The sequence below is a fragment of the Oncorhynchus nerka genome, linkage group LG13 (genome assembly GCF_034236695.1).
Source record: "Oncorhynchus nerka isolate Pitt River linkage group LG13, Oner_Uvic_2.0, whole genome shotgun sequence".
NCBI lineage: Eukaryota > Metazoa > Chordata > Actinopteri > Salmoniformes > Salmonidae > Oncorhynchus > Oncorhynchus nerka.
In genome coordinates this window covers 104,030,785-104,052,340 of record NC_088408.1, presented here as the reverse complement: position 1 = coordinate 104,052,340, position 21,556 = coordinate 104,030,785, and the positions used below count along the sequence as shown (strand labels likewise).

Genomic DNA, 21,556 nt, shown 5'->3' with positions numbered 1-21,556 from the left:
TACATTAGGGGCTGTGATTATAATCGAGGGAATTCTCTTGGAAGATAATGCGGTCTACATTTGATTGTGAGGAATTCTAAATCAGGTGAACAGAAGGATTTGAGTTCCTGTATGGCTTCATCACACCATGTCTCGTTAGTCATGAGGCATAGCCCCCGCCACTCTTCTTACCAGAAAGATGTTTGTTTCTGTCTGCGCGATGCGTGGAGAAACCCGTTGGCTGCACCGGGGATAGCGTCTTCCCAGTAAGCCATGTTTCTGTGAAGCAGAGAACGTTGCAGTCTCTGATGTCCCTCTGGAATGCTACCCTTGCTCGGATTTCTGTCAACCTTGTTGTCAAGAGACTGACATTGGCAAGAAGAATGCTGGGGAGTGGTGCGCTGGGGATACATTACGGGCTGCATTAGGGGCCGGGCTGCATTAGGGGCTACATTAGGGGCCGGGCTGCATTAGGGGCCGGGCTGCATTAGGGGATACATTAGGGGGCCGGGCTGCATTAGGGGCTACATTAGGGGCCGGGCTACATTAGGGGACGGGCTGCATTAGGGGCTACATTAGGGGCTGCATTAGGGGACGGGCTGCATTAGGGGACGGGCTGCATTAGGGGGCGGGCTGCATTAGGGGCTAAATTAGGGGCCGGGCTGCATTAGGGGGCGGGCTGCATTAGGGGCTACATTAGGGGCCACATTAGGGGCCGGGCTACATTAGGGGCTACATTAGGGGCTACATTAGGGGCCGGGCTACATTAGGGGCCGGGCTACATTAGGGGCTACATTAGGGGCCGGGCTACATTAGGGGCTACATTAGGGGGCCGGGCTACATTAGGGGCCGGGCTGCATCAGGGGCCGGGCTGCATTAGGGGCTACATTAGGGGCTACATTAGGGGCCGGGCTGCATTAGGGGACGGGCTGCATTAGGGGGCGGGCTGCATTAGGGGCTAAATTAGGGGCCGGGCTGCATTAGGGGGCGGGCTGCATTAGGGGCTACATTAGGGGCTACATTAGGGGCCGGGCTACATTAGGGGCTACATTAGGGGCTACATTAGGGGCCGGGCTACATTAGGGGCCGGGCTACATTAGGGGCTACATTAGGGGCCGGGCTACATTAGGGGCTACATTAGGGGGCCGGGCTACATTAGGGGCCGGGCTGCATCAGGGGCCGGGCTGCATTAGGGGCTACATTAGGGGCTACATTAGGGGCCGGGCTGCATCAGGGGCCGGGCTGCATTAGGGGCCGGGCTACATTAGGGGACGGGCTGCATTAGGGGACGGGCTGCATTAGGGGCTACATTAGGGGGCCGGGCTGCATTAGGGGCTACATTAGGGGACGGGCTGCATTAGGGGGCCGGGCTACATTAGGGGGCCGGGCTACATTAGGGGGCCGGGCTACATTAGGGGGCCGGGCTACATTAGGGGGCCGGGCTACATTAGGGGCTACATTAGGGGACGGGCTGCATTAGGGGCTACATTAGGGGGCCGGGCTACATTAGGGGCCGGGCTGCATCAGGGGCCGGGCTGCATTAGGGGCTACATTAGGGGCTACATTAGGGGCCGGGCTGCATAAGGGGCCGGGCTGCATTAGGGGCCGGGCTACATTAGGGGACGGGCTGCATTAGGGGACGGGCTGCATTAGGGGCTACATTAGGGGGCCGGGCTGCATTAGGGGCTACATTAGGGGACGGGCTGCATTAGGGGCCGGGCTACATTAGGGGCCGGGCTACATTAGGGGCCGGGCTACATTAGGGGGCCGGGCTACATTAGGGGGCCGGGCTACATTAGGGGCTACATTAGGGACGGGCTGCATTAGGGGCTACATTAGGGGGCCGGGCTGCATTAGGGGGCCGGGCTACATTAGGGGGCCGGGCTACATTAGGGGCCCGGGCTACATTAGGGGCCGGGCTACATTAGGGGCTACATTAGGGGCCGGGCTGCATTAGGGGCTACATTAGGGGCCGGGCTACATTAGGGGCTACATTAGGGGGCCGGGCTACATTAGGGACCGGGCTACATTAGGGGCTACATTAGGGGCCGGGCTGCATTAGGGGGCCGGGCTACATTAGGGGCTACATTAGGGGCCGGGCTACATTAGGGTCCGGGCTAGATTAGGGGCTACATTAGGGGCCGGGCTGCATTAGGGGCCGGGCTACATTAGGGGCTACATTAGGGGCCGGGCTACATTAGGGGCTACATTAGGGACCGGGCTACATTAGGGGCCGGGCTGCATTAGGGGATACATTAGGGGGCCGGGCTGCATTAGGGGCTACATTAGGGGCCGGGCTACATTAGGGGACGGGCTGCATTAGGGGCTACATTAGGGGCTGCATTAGGGGCTACATTATGGGCTGCATTAGGGGACGGGCTGCATTAGGGGACGGGCTGCATTAGGGGGCGGGCTGCATTAGGGGCTACATTAGGGGCCGGGCTGCATTAGGGGGCGGGCTGCATTAGGGGCTACATTAGGGGCTACATTAGGGGCCGGGCTACATTAGGGGCTACATTAGGGGCCGGGCTACATTAGGGGCCGGGCTACATTAGGGGCTACATTAGGGGCCGGGCTACATTAGGGGCTACATTAGGGGGCCGGGCTACATTAGGGGCCGGGCTGCATCAGGGGCCGGGCTGCGTTAGGGGCTACATTAGGGGCCCGGGCTGCATTAGGGGCTACATTAGGGGACGGGCTGCATTAGGGGGCCGGGCTACATTAGGGGGCCGGGCTACATTAGGGGGCCGGGCTACATTAGGGGGCCGGGCTACATTAGGGGGCCGGGCTACATTAGGGGCTACATTAGGGGACGGGCTGCATTAGGGGCTACATTAGGGGGCCGGGCTGCATTAGGGGCCGGGCTACATTAGGGGGCCGGGCTACATTAGGGGGCCGGGCTACATTAGGGGCCGGGCTACATTAGGGGCTACATTAGGGGCCGGGCTACATTAGGGGCTACATTAGGGGCCGGGCTACATTAGGGGCTACATTAGGGGCCGGGCTACATTAGGGGCTACATTAGGGGCCGGGCTACATTAGGGGCCGGGCTACATTAGGGGCTACATTAGGGGCCGGGCTGCATTAGGGGCCGGGCTACATTAGGGGCTACATTAGGGGCCGGGCTACATTAGGGGCTACATTAGGGGCCGGGCTACATTAGGGTGCCGGGCTGAATTAGGGGCCACAATTATTTTTAGGGGGTATAATGTGTATTTTTTTATGTTGTTTACCGAATGCATTTGGTAAGTATTCAGACCCTTCCCATTTTCCACATTTGCTACGTTACAGCTTTATTGGTTTTATATATTTTTTAATTAACTAGGCAAGTCAGTTAAGAACACATTCTTATTTACAATCACGGCCGAGGTACGGTGGGTGGACCTTCAGACAAGTCTTGTGAGGCCTGTGGGTCCTAGAGCAAAACAAATAACATGTACATGTTCGTTAGAGTCATATTAGTGTTTAGCCAAGGCTGTTGGGACACTACAGACCGAGGTTGGCAGATCGGCTGTACCGACTTAAGAACAGTCCCAAGACTCTTGTCATAATAGTTTGTTGGTCTAACCATTTGGACGCTACAGACGATTTTGTGAAAAGACCAATTTCCAGGACGTTCAGTGGTCTGATAAACACTGCTCTAGTTCTGTCACCTTTCACCTCAGATGGGATGTCTCCTGGTCTGATAAACACTGCTCTAGTTCTGTTACCTTTCACCTCAGATGGGATGTCTCCTGGTCTGATAAACACTGCTCTAGTTCTGTTACCTTTCACCTCAGATGGGATGTCTCCTGGTCTGACCAACACTGCTCTAGTTCTGTTACCTCAGATGGGATATCTCCTGGTCTGATAAACACTGATCTAGTTCTGTTACCTCAGATGGGATATCTCCTGGTCTGATAAACACTGATCTAGTTCTGTTACCTCAGATGGGATGTCTCCTGGTCTGATAAACACTGCTCTAGTTCTGTCACCTTTCACCTCAGATGGGATGTCTCCTGGTCTGATAAACACTGCTTTAGTTCTGTCACCTTTCACCACAGATGCGGAAGTGCGACATCGGTGGATTGAGAAGCATCCAACGCAAAAAATGAATGTCTCTAGCTTAAACTGACAGATTTTTATGGGGATTTCTTTATTATGCTAATCATATTTCCGCGGAGGTGCAGACATCGACTCTAGGGGTCAAGTTATTCTATTCTTTTCTATTCTATGCTCGGGACTGGACCTCTTTAATGTGAATGTCTGTGATGCTAAATCTTCCACGGGACTACAGATGAAAACTAGCCTGCTGACTAAATCTGGCACATTTACAGAATTGTTCATTGATGTGCATTGTCCCTGTCAAATGAATAAATCATATTTTATTATATTCTGCTAATCTGTGCTCTTACTTGAGATATGCAAACAAAATTAAAACTAGATTTTTGTTACCCCAAGCTAAATCTCTGTGTCAGCTCAGAGTAAACTGTCCTAAGTGAGGAAATGGACAGAGAAAAGGTGAGGAAGTGTCAAGGATATTTGTCTCTCTGGGTTGATCCTTTAGCCTGGGGTCACCAAGCGCCTCCTCAGCCCTCCTCAGCCCTCCTCAGCCCTCCTCAGCCCTCCTCAGCCCTATGTTATCAATCAATCATATGTATTTATAAAGCCCTTTTTACATCAGCCAATGTCACAAAGTGCTGTACAGAAACCCAGCTTAAAACCTCAAACCTGAGGTCACCCGACCCAACTCACAGGATCATTTAGCCAGAGGTCACCAAGCCCCAGCCCAGCCCTTCTTCTTAGGATCACTGTCACGACTCCTACCGAAAGTGGCTTCCCTTCCTGTTCGGGTGGCGGTCGGCGGTCGTCGTCACCGGTCTACTAGCTGCCACTGAAGGTGGCTCCCCTTCCTGTTCGGGTGGCGCTCGGCGGTCGTCGTCATCGGTCTACTAGCTGTCACTGAAGGTGGCTCCTCTTCCTGTTCGGGTGGCGCTCGGCGGTCGTCGTCACCGGTCTACTAGCTGCCACTGAAGGTGGCTCCCCTTCCTGTTCGGGTGGCGCTCGGCGGTCGTCGTCACCGGTCTACTAGCTGCCACTGAAGGTGGCTCCCCTTCCTGTTCGGGTGGCGCTCGGCGGTCGTCGTCACCGGTCTACTAGCTGCCACTGAAGGTGGCTCCCCTTCCTGTTCGGGTGACGCTCGGCGGTCGTCGTCACCGGTCTACTAGCTGCCACTGAAGGTGGCTCCCCTTCCTGTTCGGGTGGCGCTCGGCGGTCGTCGTCACCGGTCTACTAGCTGCCACTGAAGGTGGCTCCCTTCCTGTTCGGGTGGCGCTGGGCGGTCGTCGTCACCGGTCTACGAGCTGCCACTGAAGGTGGCTCCCCTTCCTGTTCGGGTGGCGCTCGGCGGTCGTCGTCACCGGTCTACGAGCTGCCACTGAAGGTGGCTCCCCTTCCTGTTCGGGTGACGCTCGGCGGTCGTCGTCACCGGTCTACTAGCTTTGTGCGGGATTGTTGCACTTCTCACTGTGTACTTTGTGTGGTAGTTATTTAGAATTTTCCCTCCGGGCTGGTGTGGTCCTGGTTTTGGCCAATTGTTTATGCCCAGTTTCTTGGCGAGTACATTTTTCCCGGTGCGTAATTAAAGCGCTACTCTGTATCTTCTGCGTCTGACTCCCAACCCACTATGCACAGTGTGTTACAATCACTTAGCGCTGTTGTGGCCACTCTAGCTTTTAGTTCCATCCAACTATGTGTTAGAGGATCTTTAGCCAGAGGTTATCAAGCCCCAACCCAGCCCTTCTGCCTAGGATCCCTCAGCGCTGTTGTGGCCACTCTAGCTTTTAGTTCCATCCAACTATGTGTTAGAGGATCTTTAGCCAGAGGTTATCAAGCCCCAACCCAGCCCTTCTGCCTAGGATCCCTCAGCGCTGTTGTGGCCACTCTAGCTTTTAGTTCCATCCAACTATGTGTTAGAGGATCTTTAGCCAGAGGTCACCCTACCCTGTTATCCCCTACAATACCTTTCCTTAGGTCCTCAGGATCACTGGCATCAAACACCTCAGTTCCTCTCCAACAAGAAGAGAATACCTTTTAACGCTGGCATCACCACTCTCTGCCCTTTCTGTCTTTATGGACTCTATCATAGTTACTGTCTGTTCTCTGTCTTTATGGACTCTATCATAGTTACTGTCTGTTCTCTGTCTTTGTGGACTCTATCATAGTTACTGTCTGTTCTCTGTCTTTATGGACTCTATCATAGTTACTGTCTGTTCTCTGTCTTTATGGACTCTATCATAGTTACTGTCTGTTCTCTGTCTTTATGGACTATATCATAGTTACTGTCTGTTCTCTGTCTTTATGGACTCTATTATAGTTACTGTCTGTTCTCTGTCTTTATGGACTCTATCATAGTTACTGTCTGTTCTCTGTCTTTATGGACTATATCATAGTTACTGTCTGTTCTCTGTCTTTATGGACTCTATCATAGTTACTGTCTGTTCTCTGTCTTTATGGACTCTATCATAGTTACTGTCTCTTCTCTGTCTTTATGGACTCTATCATAGTGACTTTTTTTTCTCTGTGCTGGAGTCAGACCGAGATTGAATCCCAAATCTGTTGTAGCACGCTTGACATATAAAGTTTATTTCCAATTGAGCTGACATCTGAACAGTTAACCTTGAATGTGGGAACATTGAGCCAACATCTGAACAGTTAACCTTGAATGTGGGAACATTGAGCTGACATCTGAACAGTTAACCTTGAATGTGGGAACATTGAGCTGACATCTGAACAGTTAACCTTGAATGTGGGAACATTGAGCCAACAATGTTAACCTTGAATGGAACATTGAGCTGACATCTGAACAGTTAACCTTGAATGTGGGAACATTGAGCTGACATCTGAACAGTTAACCTTGAATGTGGGAACATTGAGCTGACATCTGAACAGTTAACCTTGAATGTGGGAACATTGAGCTGACATCTGAACAGTTAACCTTGAATGTGGGAACATTGAGCCAACATCTGAACAGTTAACCTTAAATGTGTGAACATTGAGCCAACATCTGAACAGTTAACCTTGAATGTGTGAACATTGAGCTGACATCTGAACAGTTAATCTTGAATGTGGGAACATTGAGCCAACATCTGAACAGTTAACCTTGAATGTGGGAACATTGAGCCAACATCTGAACAGTTAACCTTGAATGTGGGAACATTGCCTTTAAAAGGCGCATTGTTGACAGCACTCCACGGATTGAATCCTGGCCTCAGTTTTTATCTCCACATCTCAGAGCTCTGAGAGAAACATCACAACTATAGACATGAGCAGAGAAGGATAGCGGAAGGAAATTAATCGTTAATCTTTGTTGCCTCCTTTTCAATTAGTTTATCTCTCTTCGTTTATCTCGCTCCCTTTTCCTTTGTCCCTTGCTTCCACACAGGAAGTGATTTAAATGAATGTTCCTGTCTGCGCTAGTAAAAAAAAGCCCTACAGGAGTCCAATAGGACCATTTCCAAAATCTGACAGGATTTTCACATGAATTCTAACAGGATTTTTTATTGGAATCCAAAATTATATATTTTTTTACTTTTGTAAAATGTTTAAGGAGAGTTATTTTCTTGACAGGCCAAATGTACGTACAGATAGAGGTACAGAAACCTGTTCAAAACAGTCTTCAAGGGGCATATGTGGCCTGGAGTCAGGCGCTTAGACCACTACATCAAACTCCAGCCCACTGATAGGATGTTTCTATTGCTCTATAGGACAGAATCCCAATGGAGTCCAATAGGACTGGTTCCGAAATCTGATAAGATTTTACATACTGGGTTGAGGGGTTCCATACTGGGTATAAGGGTTCCATACTGGGTCGAGGGGTTCCATACTGGGTATAGGGGTTCCATACTGGGTCGAGGGGTTCCATACTGGGTATAGGGGTTCCATACTGGGTCGAGGGGTTCCGTACTGGGCCGAGGGGTTCCATACTGGGTATAGGGGTTCCATACTGGGTAGAGGGGTTCCATACTGGGTATAGGGGTTCCATACTGGGTAGAAGGGTTCCATACTGGGTCGAGGGGTTCCATACTGGGTAGAAGGGTTCCATACTGGGTAGAGGGGTTCCATACTGGGTTGAGGGTTTCCATACTGGGTCGAGGGGGTCCATACTGGGTCGAGGGGTTCCATAGTGGGTATAGGGGTTCCATACTGGGTAGAGGGGTTCCATACTGGGTAGAGGGGTTCCATACTGGGTAGAGGGGTTCCATACTGGGTAGAGGGGTTCCATACTGGGTCGAGGGGTTCCATACTGGGTAGAGGGGTTCCATAAAAAAAGTGATTGAGTAGACTGCATAGATTTCATGACTAGAAGCTCAAAAGATGAAAATGTAATTTTTTTTTTGTAAATTGAAATTTGCTATTGTAAATGTTAGCAACACCTCCGCCTTTCCGGGATGCACGGGGGATATACTGGGTCGAGGGGTTCCATACTGGGTCGAGGGGTTCCATACTGGGTCGAGGGGTTCCATAGTGGGTATAGGGGTTCCATATTGGGTAGAGGGGTTCCATACTGGGTAGAGGGGTTCCAAACTCGGTCGAGGGTTCCATACTTTTTACTGTTTCCATTGTTTTATTTTACTTTTAGGGGTTTTACCTTAGGGTTTAACCAGGTAGGGGTTCCATTCTGAGAACGAGGGTTCTCAGGGGTTTCATACTGGGTATAGGGGTTCCAACTGGATAAAGTTCCATACTGTGTGAACAGTTCCAACACAGAGTTACACATGGAGTAAGCAATTAACAAGTCAATAACACAGTAGAAAAAAAAAAAATGGGCAGTCTATATACAATGTGTGCAAAAGGCATGAGGTAGGCGAATAATACAATTTTGCAGATTAACACTGGGGTGATAAATGATCAGATGGTCATGTACAGGTAGAGATATTGGTGTGCAAAGAGCAGAAAGGTAAATAAATAAATAAAATAAAAAACAGTATAAAAACAGTATGGGGATGAGGTAGGTGAAAATGGGTGGGCTATTTACCAATAGACTATGTACAGCTGCAGCGATCGGTTAGCTGCTCGGATAGCTGATGTTTGAAGTTGGTGAGGGAGATAAAAGTCTCCAACTTCAGCGATTTTTGCAGTTCATTCCAGTCACAGGCAGCAGAGTACTGGAACGAGAGGCGGTTCCAAATGAGGTGTTGGCTTTAGGGATGATCAGTGAGATACACCTGCTGGAGCGTGTTCCTACGGATGGGTGTTGCCATCGTGACCAGTGAACTGAGATAAGGCGGAGCTTTACCTAGCATGGACTTGTAGATGACCTGGAGCCAGTGGGTCTTACGTTTTAATATGTATGTTTGGGCCAGCCGACTAGAGCATACTGTCGCAGTGGTGGGTGGTATAAGGTGCTTTGGTGACAAACGGATGGCACTATGATAGACTGCATCCAGTTTGCTGAGTAGAGTGTTGGAAGCCATTTTGTAGATGACATGTGAAATCGAGGATCGGTAGGATAGTCAGTTTTACTAGGGTAAGCTTGGCGGCGTGAGTGAAGGAGGCTTTGTTGCGGAATAGAAAGCCGACTCTTGATTTGATTACTCCATTGGAGATGTTTGATGTGAGTCTGGAAGGAGAGTTTGCAGTCTAGCCAGACACCTAGTGTACTTATAGATGTCCACATATTCAAGGTCGTTGAACCATCCAGGGTGTCGTGTTTACTCCATGTGGGCATCGGGTGCAGTTTACAGCGTAACTCGGTTGAAAAACATGCATTTGGTTTACTCCATTTAACTCTGAGCAGTTGTTTACTCCATGTGTAACTCTGAGTGCTGTTTACTCCATGTGTAACTCGTTTGGAGGTTGTTTACTCCATGTGTAACTCTGTGTCGTTGTTTACTCCATGTGTAACTCTGTGTCGTTGTTTACTCCATGTGTAACTCTGTGTGTTGTTTACTCCATGGAATCTGTGTCGTTGTTTACTCCATGTGTAACTCTGTTGTTGTTTACTCCATGTGTAACTCTGTGTCGTTGTTTACCCTGTGTAACCCCCGTAGTTTACTCCATGTGTAACTCTGTGTCGTTGTTTACTCCATGTGTAACTCTGTATGGTTGTTTTCCATACTGTAACTCTGTGGGGTTGTTTACATGTCCATGTGTAACTACTGTGTCGTTGTTTACTCCATGTGTAACTCTGTGTCGTTGTTTTACTCCATGTGTAACTCTGTGTCGTTGTTTTCCATGTGTAACTCTGTGTCGTTGTTTACTCCATGTGTAACTCTGTGTCGTTGTTTTCCATGTGTAACTGTGTCGAGGGGTTTACTCCATGTGTAACTCTGTGGGTTTTCCATGTGTAACTCTGGGTCGTTGTTTTCCATGTGTAACTCTGTGTCGTTGTTTACTCCATGTGTAACTCTGTGTCGTTGGGTTCCATACTGTAACTCTGTGTCGTTGTTTTCCATGTGTAACTGGGTCGAGGGTTTTCCATTCTGGGTAGGGGTTCCATACTGGGTTTACTCCATGGGTTTCATACTGGGTTGTTTACTCCATGTGTAACTGGTCGTCGAGGGGTTCCATAACTGGATCGAGGGGTTTCATAACTCTGTGTCGAGGTTTTCCATGTGTAACTCTGTGTCGTTGTTTACTCCATGTGTAACTCTGTGTCGTTGTTTTCCATGTGTAACTCTGTGTCGTTGTTTACTCCTGTGTAACTCTGTGTCGTTGTTTCTCCATGTGTAACTCTGTGTCGTTGTTTCCATGTGTAACTCTGGGTCGTTGTTTTCCATGTGTAACTGGGTCGAGGGGTTCCATCTGGGTAACTCTGGGGTTCCATACATGTGGTCGTGGGTTGTTTACTCCATGGTAACTCTGTGTCGTTGTTTTCCATGTGTAACTCTGTGTCGTTGTTTTCCATAACTCTGGGTCGTTGTTTTCCATACTGTAACTCTGTGTCGTTGTTTTCCATTCTGTAACTCTGTGGGGTTTTTCCATGTGTAACTCTGAGGGTTGTTTACTCCATGTGTAACTCTGTGTCGTTGTTTTCCATGTGTAACTCTGTGTCGTTGTTTTCCATAACTCTGTGTCGTTGTTTACTCCATGTGTAACTCTAGGGGTTCGTTGTTTACTCCATGTGTAACTCTGTGTCGTTGTTTTCCATGTAACTCTGTATCGTTGGGGTTCCATGTGTAACTCTGTGTCGTTGTTTTCCATGTGTACTCTGGGTCGTTGTTTACTCCATGTGTAACTCTGTGTCGTTGGTTTCATAACTCTGTGTCGTTGTTTATTCCATAACTCTGTGTCGTTGGGTTCCATGTGTACTGGGTCGTTGTTTTCCATGTGTAACTGGGTGTCGGGTTTACTCCATGTGTAACTCTGTGTCGGGTTTACTCCTGGGTATAGGGGTTCCATACTCTGTGTCGAGGGTTTTACTCCATGGGTTCCACTCTGGGTCGTTGTTTTCCATGTGTAACTCTGGGTCGAGGGTTCCATGTAACTCTGTGGGTTCCATACTGGGTAGTTGGGTTCCATGTGTAACTCTGTGTCGTTGGGGTTCCATACTGCTTTGCTTTATCTTGGCCAGGTCGCAATTGTAAATGAGAACTTGTTCTCAACTTGCTTACCTGGTTAAATAAAGGTGAAATAAATAAATAAATAAAAATACTGTGCCGAGGGGTTCCATACTGGGTCGAGGGGTTTCATACTGGGTCGAGGGGTTTCATACTGGGTCGAGGGGTTCCATTCTGGGTCGAGGGGTTCCATACTGGGTCGAGGGGTTCCATACTGGGTCGAGGGGTTCCATACTGGGTAGAGGGGTTCCATTCTGGGTCGAGGGGTTCCATACTGGGTGGAGGGGTTCCATACTGGATCGAGGGGTTCCATACTGGGTAGAGGGGTTCCATACTGGGTATAGGGGTTCCATACTGGGTCGAGGGGTTCCATACTGGGTCGAGGGGTTCCATACTGGGTCGAGGGGTTCCATACTGGGTATAGGGGTTCCATACTGGGTAGAGGGGTTCCATACTGGGTCGAGGGGTTCCATACTGGGTCGAGGGGTTCCATACCACCATGGCCTTTTTGGGGTTCCTACTGGGTCAGGGTTCCATACTGTATATAGAGGGGTTCCATACTGTATTATTGACTGTATGGGTTCCACTCCATGGTAACTCTGTGTCAGGGTTCCATACTGTGTCGAACTGGTTCCATACTTGGCCAGGGGTTCCATACTGGGTAAAGAGAACTGGTTCACAATTCTACCTGGTTAAATAAAGGTGAGGGTAAATAAATAAAATACTGTCCAGGGTTCCATACTGGGTAGAAGAGTTCCATACTTGTTCCAGGAGTTCCATACTGGGTAGAGGGGTTCCATACTGGATCAAGGGGTTCCATTCCGGGTCGAGGGGTTCCATACTGGATCGAGGGGTTCCACTCTGGGTAGAGTGGTTCCACATGGGTCGAGGGGTTCCACACTAGGTCGAGTGGAATCATAATGGGTCCAGGGCTTCCATACTGGGTAGAAGAGTTCCATACTTGTTCCAGGAGTTCCATACTGGGTAGAGGGGTTCCATACTGGATCAAGGGCTTCCATTCCGGGTCGAGTGGTTCCATACTTGTTCCAGGAGTTCCATACTGGGTAGAGGGGTTCTATACTGGGTCCAGGTGATCCATACTGGATCGAGGGGGTCCACTCTAGGTAGAGGGGTTCCACACTGGGTAGAGGTTTCCATACTGGGTCGAGGGGTTCCATACTGGGTCGAGGGTTCCATACTGGGTAGTGGGTTCCATACTGGGTAGAGGGGTTCCATACTGGGAAGAGGGGTTCCATACTGGGAAGAGGGGTTCCATTCTGTGTAGAGGGGTTCCATACTGGGCCGAGGGGTTCCATTCTGTGTTGAGGGGTTCCATACTGGGAAGAGGGGTTCCATTCTGTGTAGAGGGGTTCCATACTGGGCCGAGGGGTTCCATACTGGGCCGAGGGGTTCCATACTGGGTCGAGGGGTTCCATACTGGGTCGAACCCCCTCGACAGCATAGCTGACTTTATACATTAAATTAACATTCTCATATGTTTGTGTTACTGTACCTAAACATATATTTTCCTTCTACATTTTACTGTTGCATATAAGCAGTGTAAAGTTGCTGTGCATTCTAATGGGAAAACCCCCCCTAAATCATGTGTTATTCTAACATTGTATATAGTATTGTATTTCATATTGTAATGTCTAATTCAAAGGCAATAAGTTGCATGAATAAGAATCTAATGAAACAACTCAACTGTGTTTTGTTTTAAAAGATGTACTGTACTGGTGGTCATACTTACTGTCGGTTGGACGGTGTGTACCATGTGTATCCTGGACAATATTACGACGGTGTTGGACGGTGTGTACCATGTGTATCCTGGACAATATTACGACGGTGTTGGACGGTGTGTACCATGTGTATCCTGGACAATATTACGACGGTGTTGGACGGTGTGTACCATGTGTATCCTGGACAATATTAAACTTGAAATACTGCAAATTAACGTGCAGCCTTGAATCATTATTGTGGCTGTGAGTGTAAACAAAAGAAATATACGACAATTTCCAATCAACGGAAAATGTTGTAATTTAATGTAGTATAGTACTGGAACAAATGATATCAAACTATAATTTTTAATGGGTTAATTAAGAAAATGTATTAAAGTTTTAATGGGATTATGATATAGGTGACACAACATCCTATAGGATTGCGAGAATACTATATAATCCAATAGGATTTCTTCAGATTTTTAAAAGGAAAGAACGTTGTCCAATAGGATTCCACTAGGTTTCTGAGATGATACAATCATCCTATAGGATTCTATTAGAAATATCACTCATTCTATCAGATTGTTTTATCGGGGTGTCCACTCATTTCCTATTGTTTGATATTTCCTTTTTACAGACTACGCTGCAGACACACACACACACACACACACACACACACACACACACACACACACACACACACACACACACACACAGACACACACACACACACACACACACACACACACACACACACACACACACACACACACACACACACACACACACACACACACACACACACTGCAGAGCCCCACTCCCCCGCTGATAAAATAATGACTTTTTGTCAGGATTCTCTCCTGGTTTTCACATTCAGAGCTTCAGTTGAAGGTTTTGGACAACAGTCAGTTCAAAGGAGAGTAAGAGAATCCACATCCCCCATCTTTGGTTAAAAGCTAAATGGCATGTAATTATTACAAAGCCAGTCCGTAATAATGTTTAATGATGACATCAAAACCATTAGTAATGTTAAATAATGATATCATTCTTCTCTATCATTCTATCAGGTCTTCTCTGTGTGTGTGTGTGTGCCTGTGTGTGTGTCTGTGTCTGTGTGTGTGCGTGTGCGTGTGTCTGTGTGTGTGTGTGTGTGTGTGTGTGTGTGTGATTGTGTGTGTGTCTGTGTGTGTGTGTGTGTGTGTGTGTGTGTGTGTGTGTCTGTGTGTGTGTGTGTGTGTGTCTGTGTCTGTGTCTGTGTGTGTGTGTGTGTGTGTGTGTGTGTGTGTGTGTGTCTGTGTGTGTGTGTGTGTGTGTGTGTGTGTGTGTCTGTCTGTGTGTGTGTGTGTGTGTGTGTGTGTGTGTGTGTGTGTGTGTGTGTGTGTGTGTGTGTGTCTGTGTCTGTGTGTGTGTGTGTGTCTGTGTGTGTGTGTGTGTGTGTCTGTGTGTGTGTGTGTCTGTGTCTGTGTCTGTGTGTGTGTGTGTGTGTGTGTGTGTGTCTGTCTGTCTGTGTGTGTGTGTGTGTGTGTGTGTGTGTGTGTGTGTGTGATTGTGTGTGTGTGTGTGTCTGTGTCTGTGTGTGTGTGTGTGTGTGTGTGTGTGTGTGTCTGTGTGTGTGTGTGTGTGTGTCTGTGTCTGTGTCTGTGTCTGTGTGTGTGTGTGTGTGTGTGTCTGTGTGTGTGCGTGTGTGCGTGTGTGTGTGTGTGTGTGTGTGTGTGTGTGTGTGTGTGTGTGTGTGTGTGTGTGTGTGTGTGTGTGTGTGTGTGTGTGTGTGTGTGTGTGTGTGTGTGTGTGTGTGTGTGTGTGTGTGTGTGTGTGTACCTCTCCCATGCTTGTTACCGTATCCTAATTGCACACTTACTGTAACTGCAGCATCAAAGTCACAACACACACACACACACACACACACACACACACACACACACACACACACACACACACACACATCTGGTACTAGCTGATAGTGCTACCAACTGCCAGGGAAAATAGTTTAAGCTATCTGAATTAGTTTCTGTTCTTTCTGTAAGTGTTGTGTAAGTGTTTCAGGATGTTAGGAAGCTTGTTATGTTGAGAGAAAGATAGAGAGAATCTATTCCTCAGATTGTTCTGACCAGATTAACCAGACCACTCAACTGAACAAAGCTCAATCAGCAACATTTATCCAGGTTTGTGTCGTCATTTGTAAAGTTAACTAAAAGTAGTCCTACTATTATCAGTGGTATTTCACAACAACAATACTAATGTATTTGGAAACAAGAGGTATCCAGTTAAAGGAGTCTAGTTTGAAACCCAGTAACTGTTTCCATGGGGTTAGAGAGGCTCTAATGGCTATAGGGGGATTGAGTTCCCATATTTCATCCATCAGCCCCCCAGCCCTCTGCCAGCCAACACTCCCCAACCTGTAGCCCCTAGCCAGCTAGAACCTAAGACCATCCCCCAACCTGTAGCCCCTAGCCAGCTAGAACCTAAGACCATGCCCCAGCCTGTAGCCAGCCTCTGGACATCTAGAACCTAAGACCATCCCATCAGCTTATATCTCAAAGTGCAGTACAGAAACCCAGCCTAAAACCCCAAACAGCAAGCAATGCAGGTGTTGAAGCACGGTGGCTAGGAAAAACTCCCTAGAAAGGCCAAAACCTAGGAAGAAACCTAGAGAGGAACCAGGCTATGTGGGGTGGCCAGTCCTCTTCTGACTGTGCCGGGTGGAGATTATAACGGAACATGGCCAAGATGTTAAAATGTTCATAAATGACCAGCATGGTCAAATAATAATAATCACAGGCAGAACAGTTAAAACTGGAGCAGCAGCACTGCCAGGTGGACTGGGGACAGCAAGGAGTCATCGTGTCAGGTAGTCCTGAGGCATGGTCCTAGGGTTCAGGTCCTCCGAGAGAGAGGAAGAAAGAAAGAGAGAAAGAGAGAATTAGAGAGAGCATACTTAAATTCACACAGGACACCGGATAGGACAGGAGAAGTACTCCAGATATAACAAACTGACCCTAGCCCCCCGACACGTAAAATACTGCAGCATAAATACTGGAGGCTGAGACAGGAGGGGTCAGGAGACACTGTGGCCCCATCCGATGACACCCCAGGACAGGGCCAAACAGGAAGGATATAACCCCACCCACTTTGCCAAAGCACAGCCCCCATACCACTAGAGGGATATCTTCAACCACCAACTTACCATCCTGAGACAAGGCCGAGTATAGCCCACAAAGATCTCCGCCACGGCACAACCCAAGGGGGGCGCCAACCCAGACAGGAAGATCACATCAGTGACTCAACCCACTCAAGTGATGCACCCCTCCTAGGGACGGTATGAAAGAGCCCTAGTGAGCCAGTGACTCAGCCCCTGTAATAGGGTTAGAGGCAGAGAATCCCAGTGGAAAGAGGGGAACCGGCCAGGCAGAGACAGCAAGGGCGGTTCGTTGCTCCAGAGCCTTTCCGTTCACCTTCACACTCCTGGGCCAGACTACACTCAATCATATGACCCACTTAAGAGATGAGTCTTCAGCAAAGACTTAAAGGTTGAGACCGAGTTTGCGTCTCTCACATGGGTAGGCAGACCGTTCCATAACAATGGAGCTCTATAGGAGAAAGCCCTGCCTCCAGCTGTTTGCTTAGAAATTCTAGGGACAATTAGGAGGCCTGCATCTTGTGACCATAGCGTACATGTACGTATGTACGGCAGGACCAAATCAGAGAGATAGGTAGGAGCAAGCCCATGTAATGCTTTGTAGGTTAGCAGTAAAACCTTGAAATCAGCCCTTGCCTTGACAGGATCTGATATGATCAAATGTTTTGGTTCTAGTCAGGATTGTAGCAGCCGTATATAGCACTAACTGAAGTTTATTTACTGCTTTATCCGGGTAGCCGGAAAGTAGAGCATTGCAGTAGTCTAACCTAGATGTGACAAAAGCATGGATACATTTTTCTAAATCATTTTTGACAGAAAGTTTCAGATTTTTGCAATGTTACGTAGATGGAAAAAGCTGTCCTTGAAACAGTCTTGATATGTTCTTCAAAAGAGAGATCAGGGTCCAGAGTAACGCCAAGGTCCTTCACAGTTTTATTTGAGACGACTGTACAACCATTAAGATTGATTGTCAGATTCAACAGAAGATCTCTTTGTTTCTTGGGACCTAGAACAAGCATCTCTGTTTTGTCCGATTTTAAAAGTAGAAAGTTTGCAGCCATCCACTCCCTTATGTCTGAAACACATGCTTCTAGCGAGGGCAATTTTGGGGCTTCACCATATTTCATTGAAATGTACAGCTGTGTGTCATCCGCATAGCAGTGAAAGTTAACATTATCTTTTCGAATGACATCCCCAAGAGGTAAAATATATAGTGAAAACAATAGTGGTCCTAAAACGGAACCTTGAGGAACACCGAAATTTACAGTTGAATTTACACTAGTCAACCAGCACCTAAGACCATCCCCCAGCCTGCGGCCAGCCTCTAGGTAGCTAGAACCTAAGACCATGCCCCAGCCTGCGGCCAGCCTCTATGCAGCTAGAGCCTAAGACCATCCCCCAGCCAGGAGCTAGCCTCTGGACAGCTAGAACCTAAGAACATCCCCCAGCCTTCATCCAGCCTCTGGCCAGCCAGCAGCCTGCTCCAGCTCTGCCCATTCACAACTGACATTGAGAGCATTGTTGTGTTGTGAGACTAAGGGAACTGAGGGAGAGAGCTTCTCACTGCTCAAGGTACATTCCAGAAATCAGCTGTTCTGCTGTCTCAAACACAACACACCCTTTGTACTGTGCTCCCCTCTACCTGTCTTCTCCCTCTCCTCTACCCCTTCCCCTCTACCTGTCTTCTCCCTCTCCTCTCTTCTACCCCTTCCCCTCTACATGTCTTCTCCCTCTCCTCTCCTGTACCCCTTCCACTCTACATGTCTTCTCCCTCTCCTCTCCTGTACCCCTTCCCCTCTACCTGTATTCTCCATCTCCTCTCCTCTACCCCTTCCCCTCTACCTGTCTTCTCCCTCTCCTCTCCTCTACCCCTTCCCCTCTACCTGTCTTCTCCCTATCCTCTCCTCAATTTTCTGTCTTCTTCCCCTCTCTTTTATTAAATGTGTACATTAGTCATTTAGGTAAAAAATAACCACCTATAAGTAATCGCAAGTAAAACCTGCAAGATCAGAGGCAGTAAGAAAATACCTCTCTTTCTCCTCTCTGTCTTCTCTCTCCTCTCTGTCCTCTCTGTCCTCTCTCTCCTCTCTGTCCTCCCTCTCATCTCTCTCCTCTCTGTCCTCTCTCTCCTCTCTGTCCTCTCTCTCTCTCTCCTCTCTGTCCTCTCTCTCATCTCTGTCCTCTCTGTCCTCTCTCTCCTCTCTGTCCTCTCTGTCCTCTCTGTCCTCTCTGTCCTCCCTCTCATCTCTCTCCTCCCTCTCTCTCTCTCCTCTCTGTCCTCTCTCTCCTCTCTCTCCTCTCTGTCCTCTCTCTGTCCTCTCTCTCCTCTCTCTCCTCTCTGTCCTCTCTGTCCACTCTCTCCTCTCTGTCCTCTCTGTCCTCTCTCTGTCCTCTCTGTCCTCGCTCTCCTCTCTGTCCTCTCTGTCCTCTCTCTCCTCTCTGTCCTCTCCTTGAGTCTTCATTGCCTGTAGTGATTTGTAGTGCTGCTGTTGTTTTACACCCCTGCACCTTTGATCTGGGTTGGTTATGATGATTCATATTAGTGTCCCAAACGAGCCTCTATGTAAAGTAAATACATTTTTAACTTTGTTCACTATTTTTTACCCTATGGTCCCATTTAGGAGACCGATAGTTGCTATGTTTCCATGAACTTGTCCCGTGATTTGTTTTGTCGACATTTAGAAAGTTTTCATAGAAAACAGATGTGACCGTAGCGACGGTACTTTTCCATTTAACTGTTGTTGATAAAAAAAACAGCTAAACATAATGATGTCACACCCCCCAGCAAAAAAATTATATCAGAAAAACCTGTCGTTGAACAAAAATGAAGTGTTTCTACTATCCATTTAGTCAAATTGTGTATTAAGAAATTGGGGAGAGCCTATACCTATACACACCGTGTGTTTGTACTATGCATTTAGTCAAATATGAATAAATTGGGGAGAGCCTATACCTATACACCCACCTATCTGTTTCATGTCTCAGCTAGAACCTAAGACCATCCCCCAACCTGTAGCCCCTAGCCAGCTAGAACCTAAGACTATCCCCCAACCTGTAGCCCCTAGCCAGCTAGAACCTAAGACCATCCCCCAACCTGTAGCCCCTAGCCAGCTAGAACCTAAGACCATCCCCCAACCTGTAGCCCCTAGCCAGCTAGAACCTAAGACCATCCCCCAACCTGTAGCCCCTAGCCAGCTAGAACCTAAGACCATCCCCCAACCTGTAGCCCCTAGCCAGCTAGAACCTAAGACTATCCCCCAACCTGTAGCCCCTAGCCAGCTAGAACCTAAGACCATGCCGGTTGCAAAAGACAGAAGGATAGAAAGCAAGAATGTTTCAAATATTTTACATATTCAAACAATTCTCATGTGCCAACGTATCACCACGGTCTGGCATGGTGAACCCTCCTGTAGGTCTGAAATAATTGGATGGTGAAACTTGCATCCAGCCAATCAAGAAAAGAAAAGCAATTCATGCATTGTGGAAAGTCCAGACAATCCTTGCCCTGCAAAGAAACATTTTTTTTTTTTATAGTTGACAAAATGTAATGTGAAGTGGAGCCTTATAGCTATGTGGTGACATCACTACCCCATGTACCTTTAAAATAATTTGTCAATCATCATTCATTTGAAAAACACAGTTTCCATAATTTGCCTCAATAAAGAAAGTTGGCGAAAATAACCCCCCCCAGATCAACAGATCAAAATGTTGTAAATCTTTAGAACATGTCACACAGTTGGTCAAATAGACCAATGGAAACCTACTGACTGTGTGATCCAGGATACAGATCAGTTTCAAAGGGGAAACAACGTCTCTCTCTCTTGTCTCATTCATCATCAACTCATGCAGGTAGAATAGGATTTCTACACCACCCAAACTCAACTTGGTTTCCACTTCATTTCAACCACAAAAAAAATCTATTGATGACGTTGAATCAATGTGGAAAATTGACTTTCTGTGGTTATAGTAACGGCTCCAGAAGAGGTGGCTGCCATGTTAGGGTCTCCTAACCAACTGTGCTATTTTGTTATTTTGTTGGAACTAATTTTCTACATAATGTTGCTGCTACCGCCTCTCATGACCGAAAAAAGCTTCTGGATGTCAGAACAGCGATTACTCACATCGAACTGGATGAAGATTTTTTTTTCTTTAAAATGAGTCCGACGCGAAGGATATACTGCTTCCCAGAGACCAGGCCCAAATCTCCATAATTCAAGTGATGAAAAGACGGAAATACAGTGGGCGGAAGTCTCGGTGAGTAAACCACCGCTACCCTCTGTATTATTGGCCAACGTACAATCATTGGAAAACAAACTGGATGATCTACGATTAAGACTATCCTACCAGATCCCGGGTGGCTAGCCATACCTTCTGCCCGAGACGATACTGGGAAGCCAGGGTCCGATGGCGATCCGCTTGTCGTCGATACCTGGAGGTGGTCTTGCGAAGAGCAGCCCGGGCTCTCTTCCAGGTACGACGACAGCGGCGGACAAACATCTGTGCAGAAGGTATGCTAACCTCCTCTTCCTCAGGGAAAAGCTGGGAACACTCAAATGTTGATAGTCCCGTGGCAGAGCAGGGAAGCGTGTTGTGGGCGTGTTCCACCCACACCCGCTGCTGGCTCCAGGTGGTGGGGTTGGCGGAGACCAGGAAGCGCAGGTCTCAAGGTCCTGGTTGGCTAGCTCTGACTGGCCATTGGCCATAAGCCAGGGAAACTGCAGCGCGGCAAATTCAAATAAAATGATATATAAATCAAACTTTCATTAAATCACACATGTAAGATACTAAATTAAAGCTACACTCGTTGTGAATCCAGCCAACATGTCAGATTTTAAAAAGGCTTTTCGGCGAAAGCATAAGAAGCTATTATCTGATGATAGCACAGCAGTAAACAAAGAGAGTAGCATATTTCAACCCTGCAGGCGCTACACAAAACGCAGAAATAAAATATAAAACATGCCTTACCTTTGACGAGCTTCTTTTGATGGCACTCCAATATGTCCCATAGACAATTGGTGCTTTTGTTGGATATATATGGACGGAATTAATCTAACATTTCAAACTACTTTTGTAATACAACTTTAGGTATTTTTAAACGTTAATAATCAATCAAATTGAAGACGGGTCTGTTTTCAATAGAGGACGAGAGGAAACTAACGCTACTTTTCAAGTCTTGCGCAACT

General features: G+C 47.8%; 1 protein-coding gene across 1 annotated transcript; it reads right to left on the bottom strand.

Annotated features, from left to right (window-relative positions):
* Positions 1-12,325: 12,325 nt before the first annotated feature.
* LOC135574820 (uncharacterized) lies at positions 12,326-12,997 on the bottom strand. The gene has a single exon (XM_065027026.1). The coding sequence runs from the start codon at positions 12,995-12,997 to the stop codon at positions 12,326-12,328; it is 672 nt and encodes a 223-aa protein (XP_064883098.1).
* Between the last annotated feature and the right edge of the window lie 8,559 nt (positions 12,998-21,556).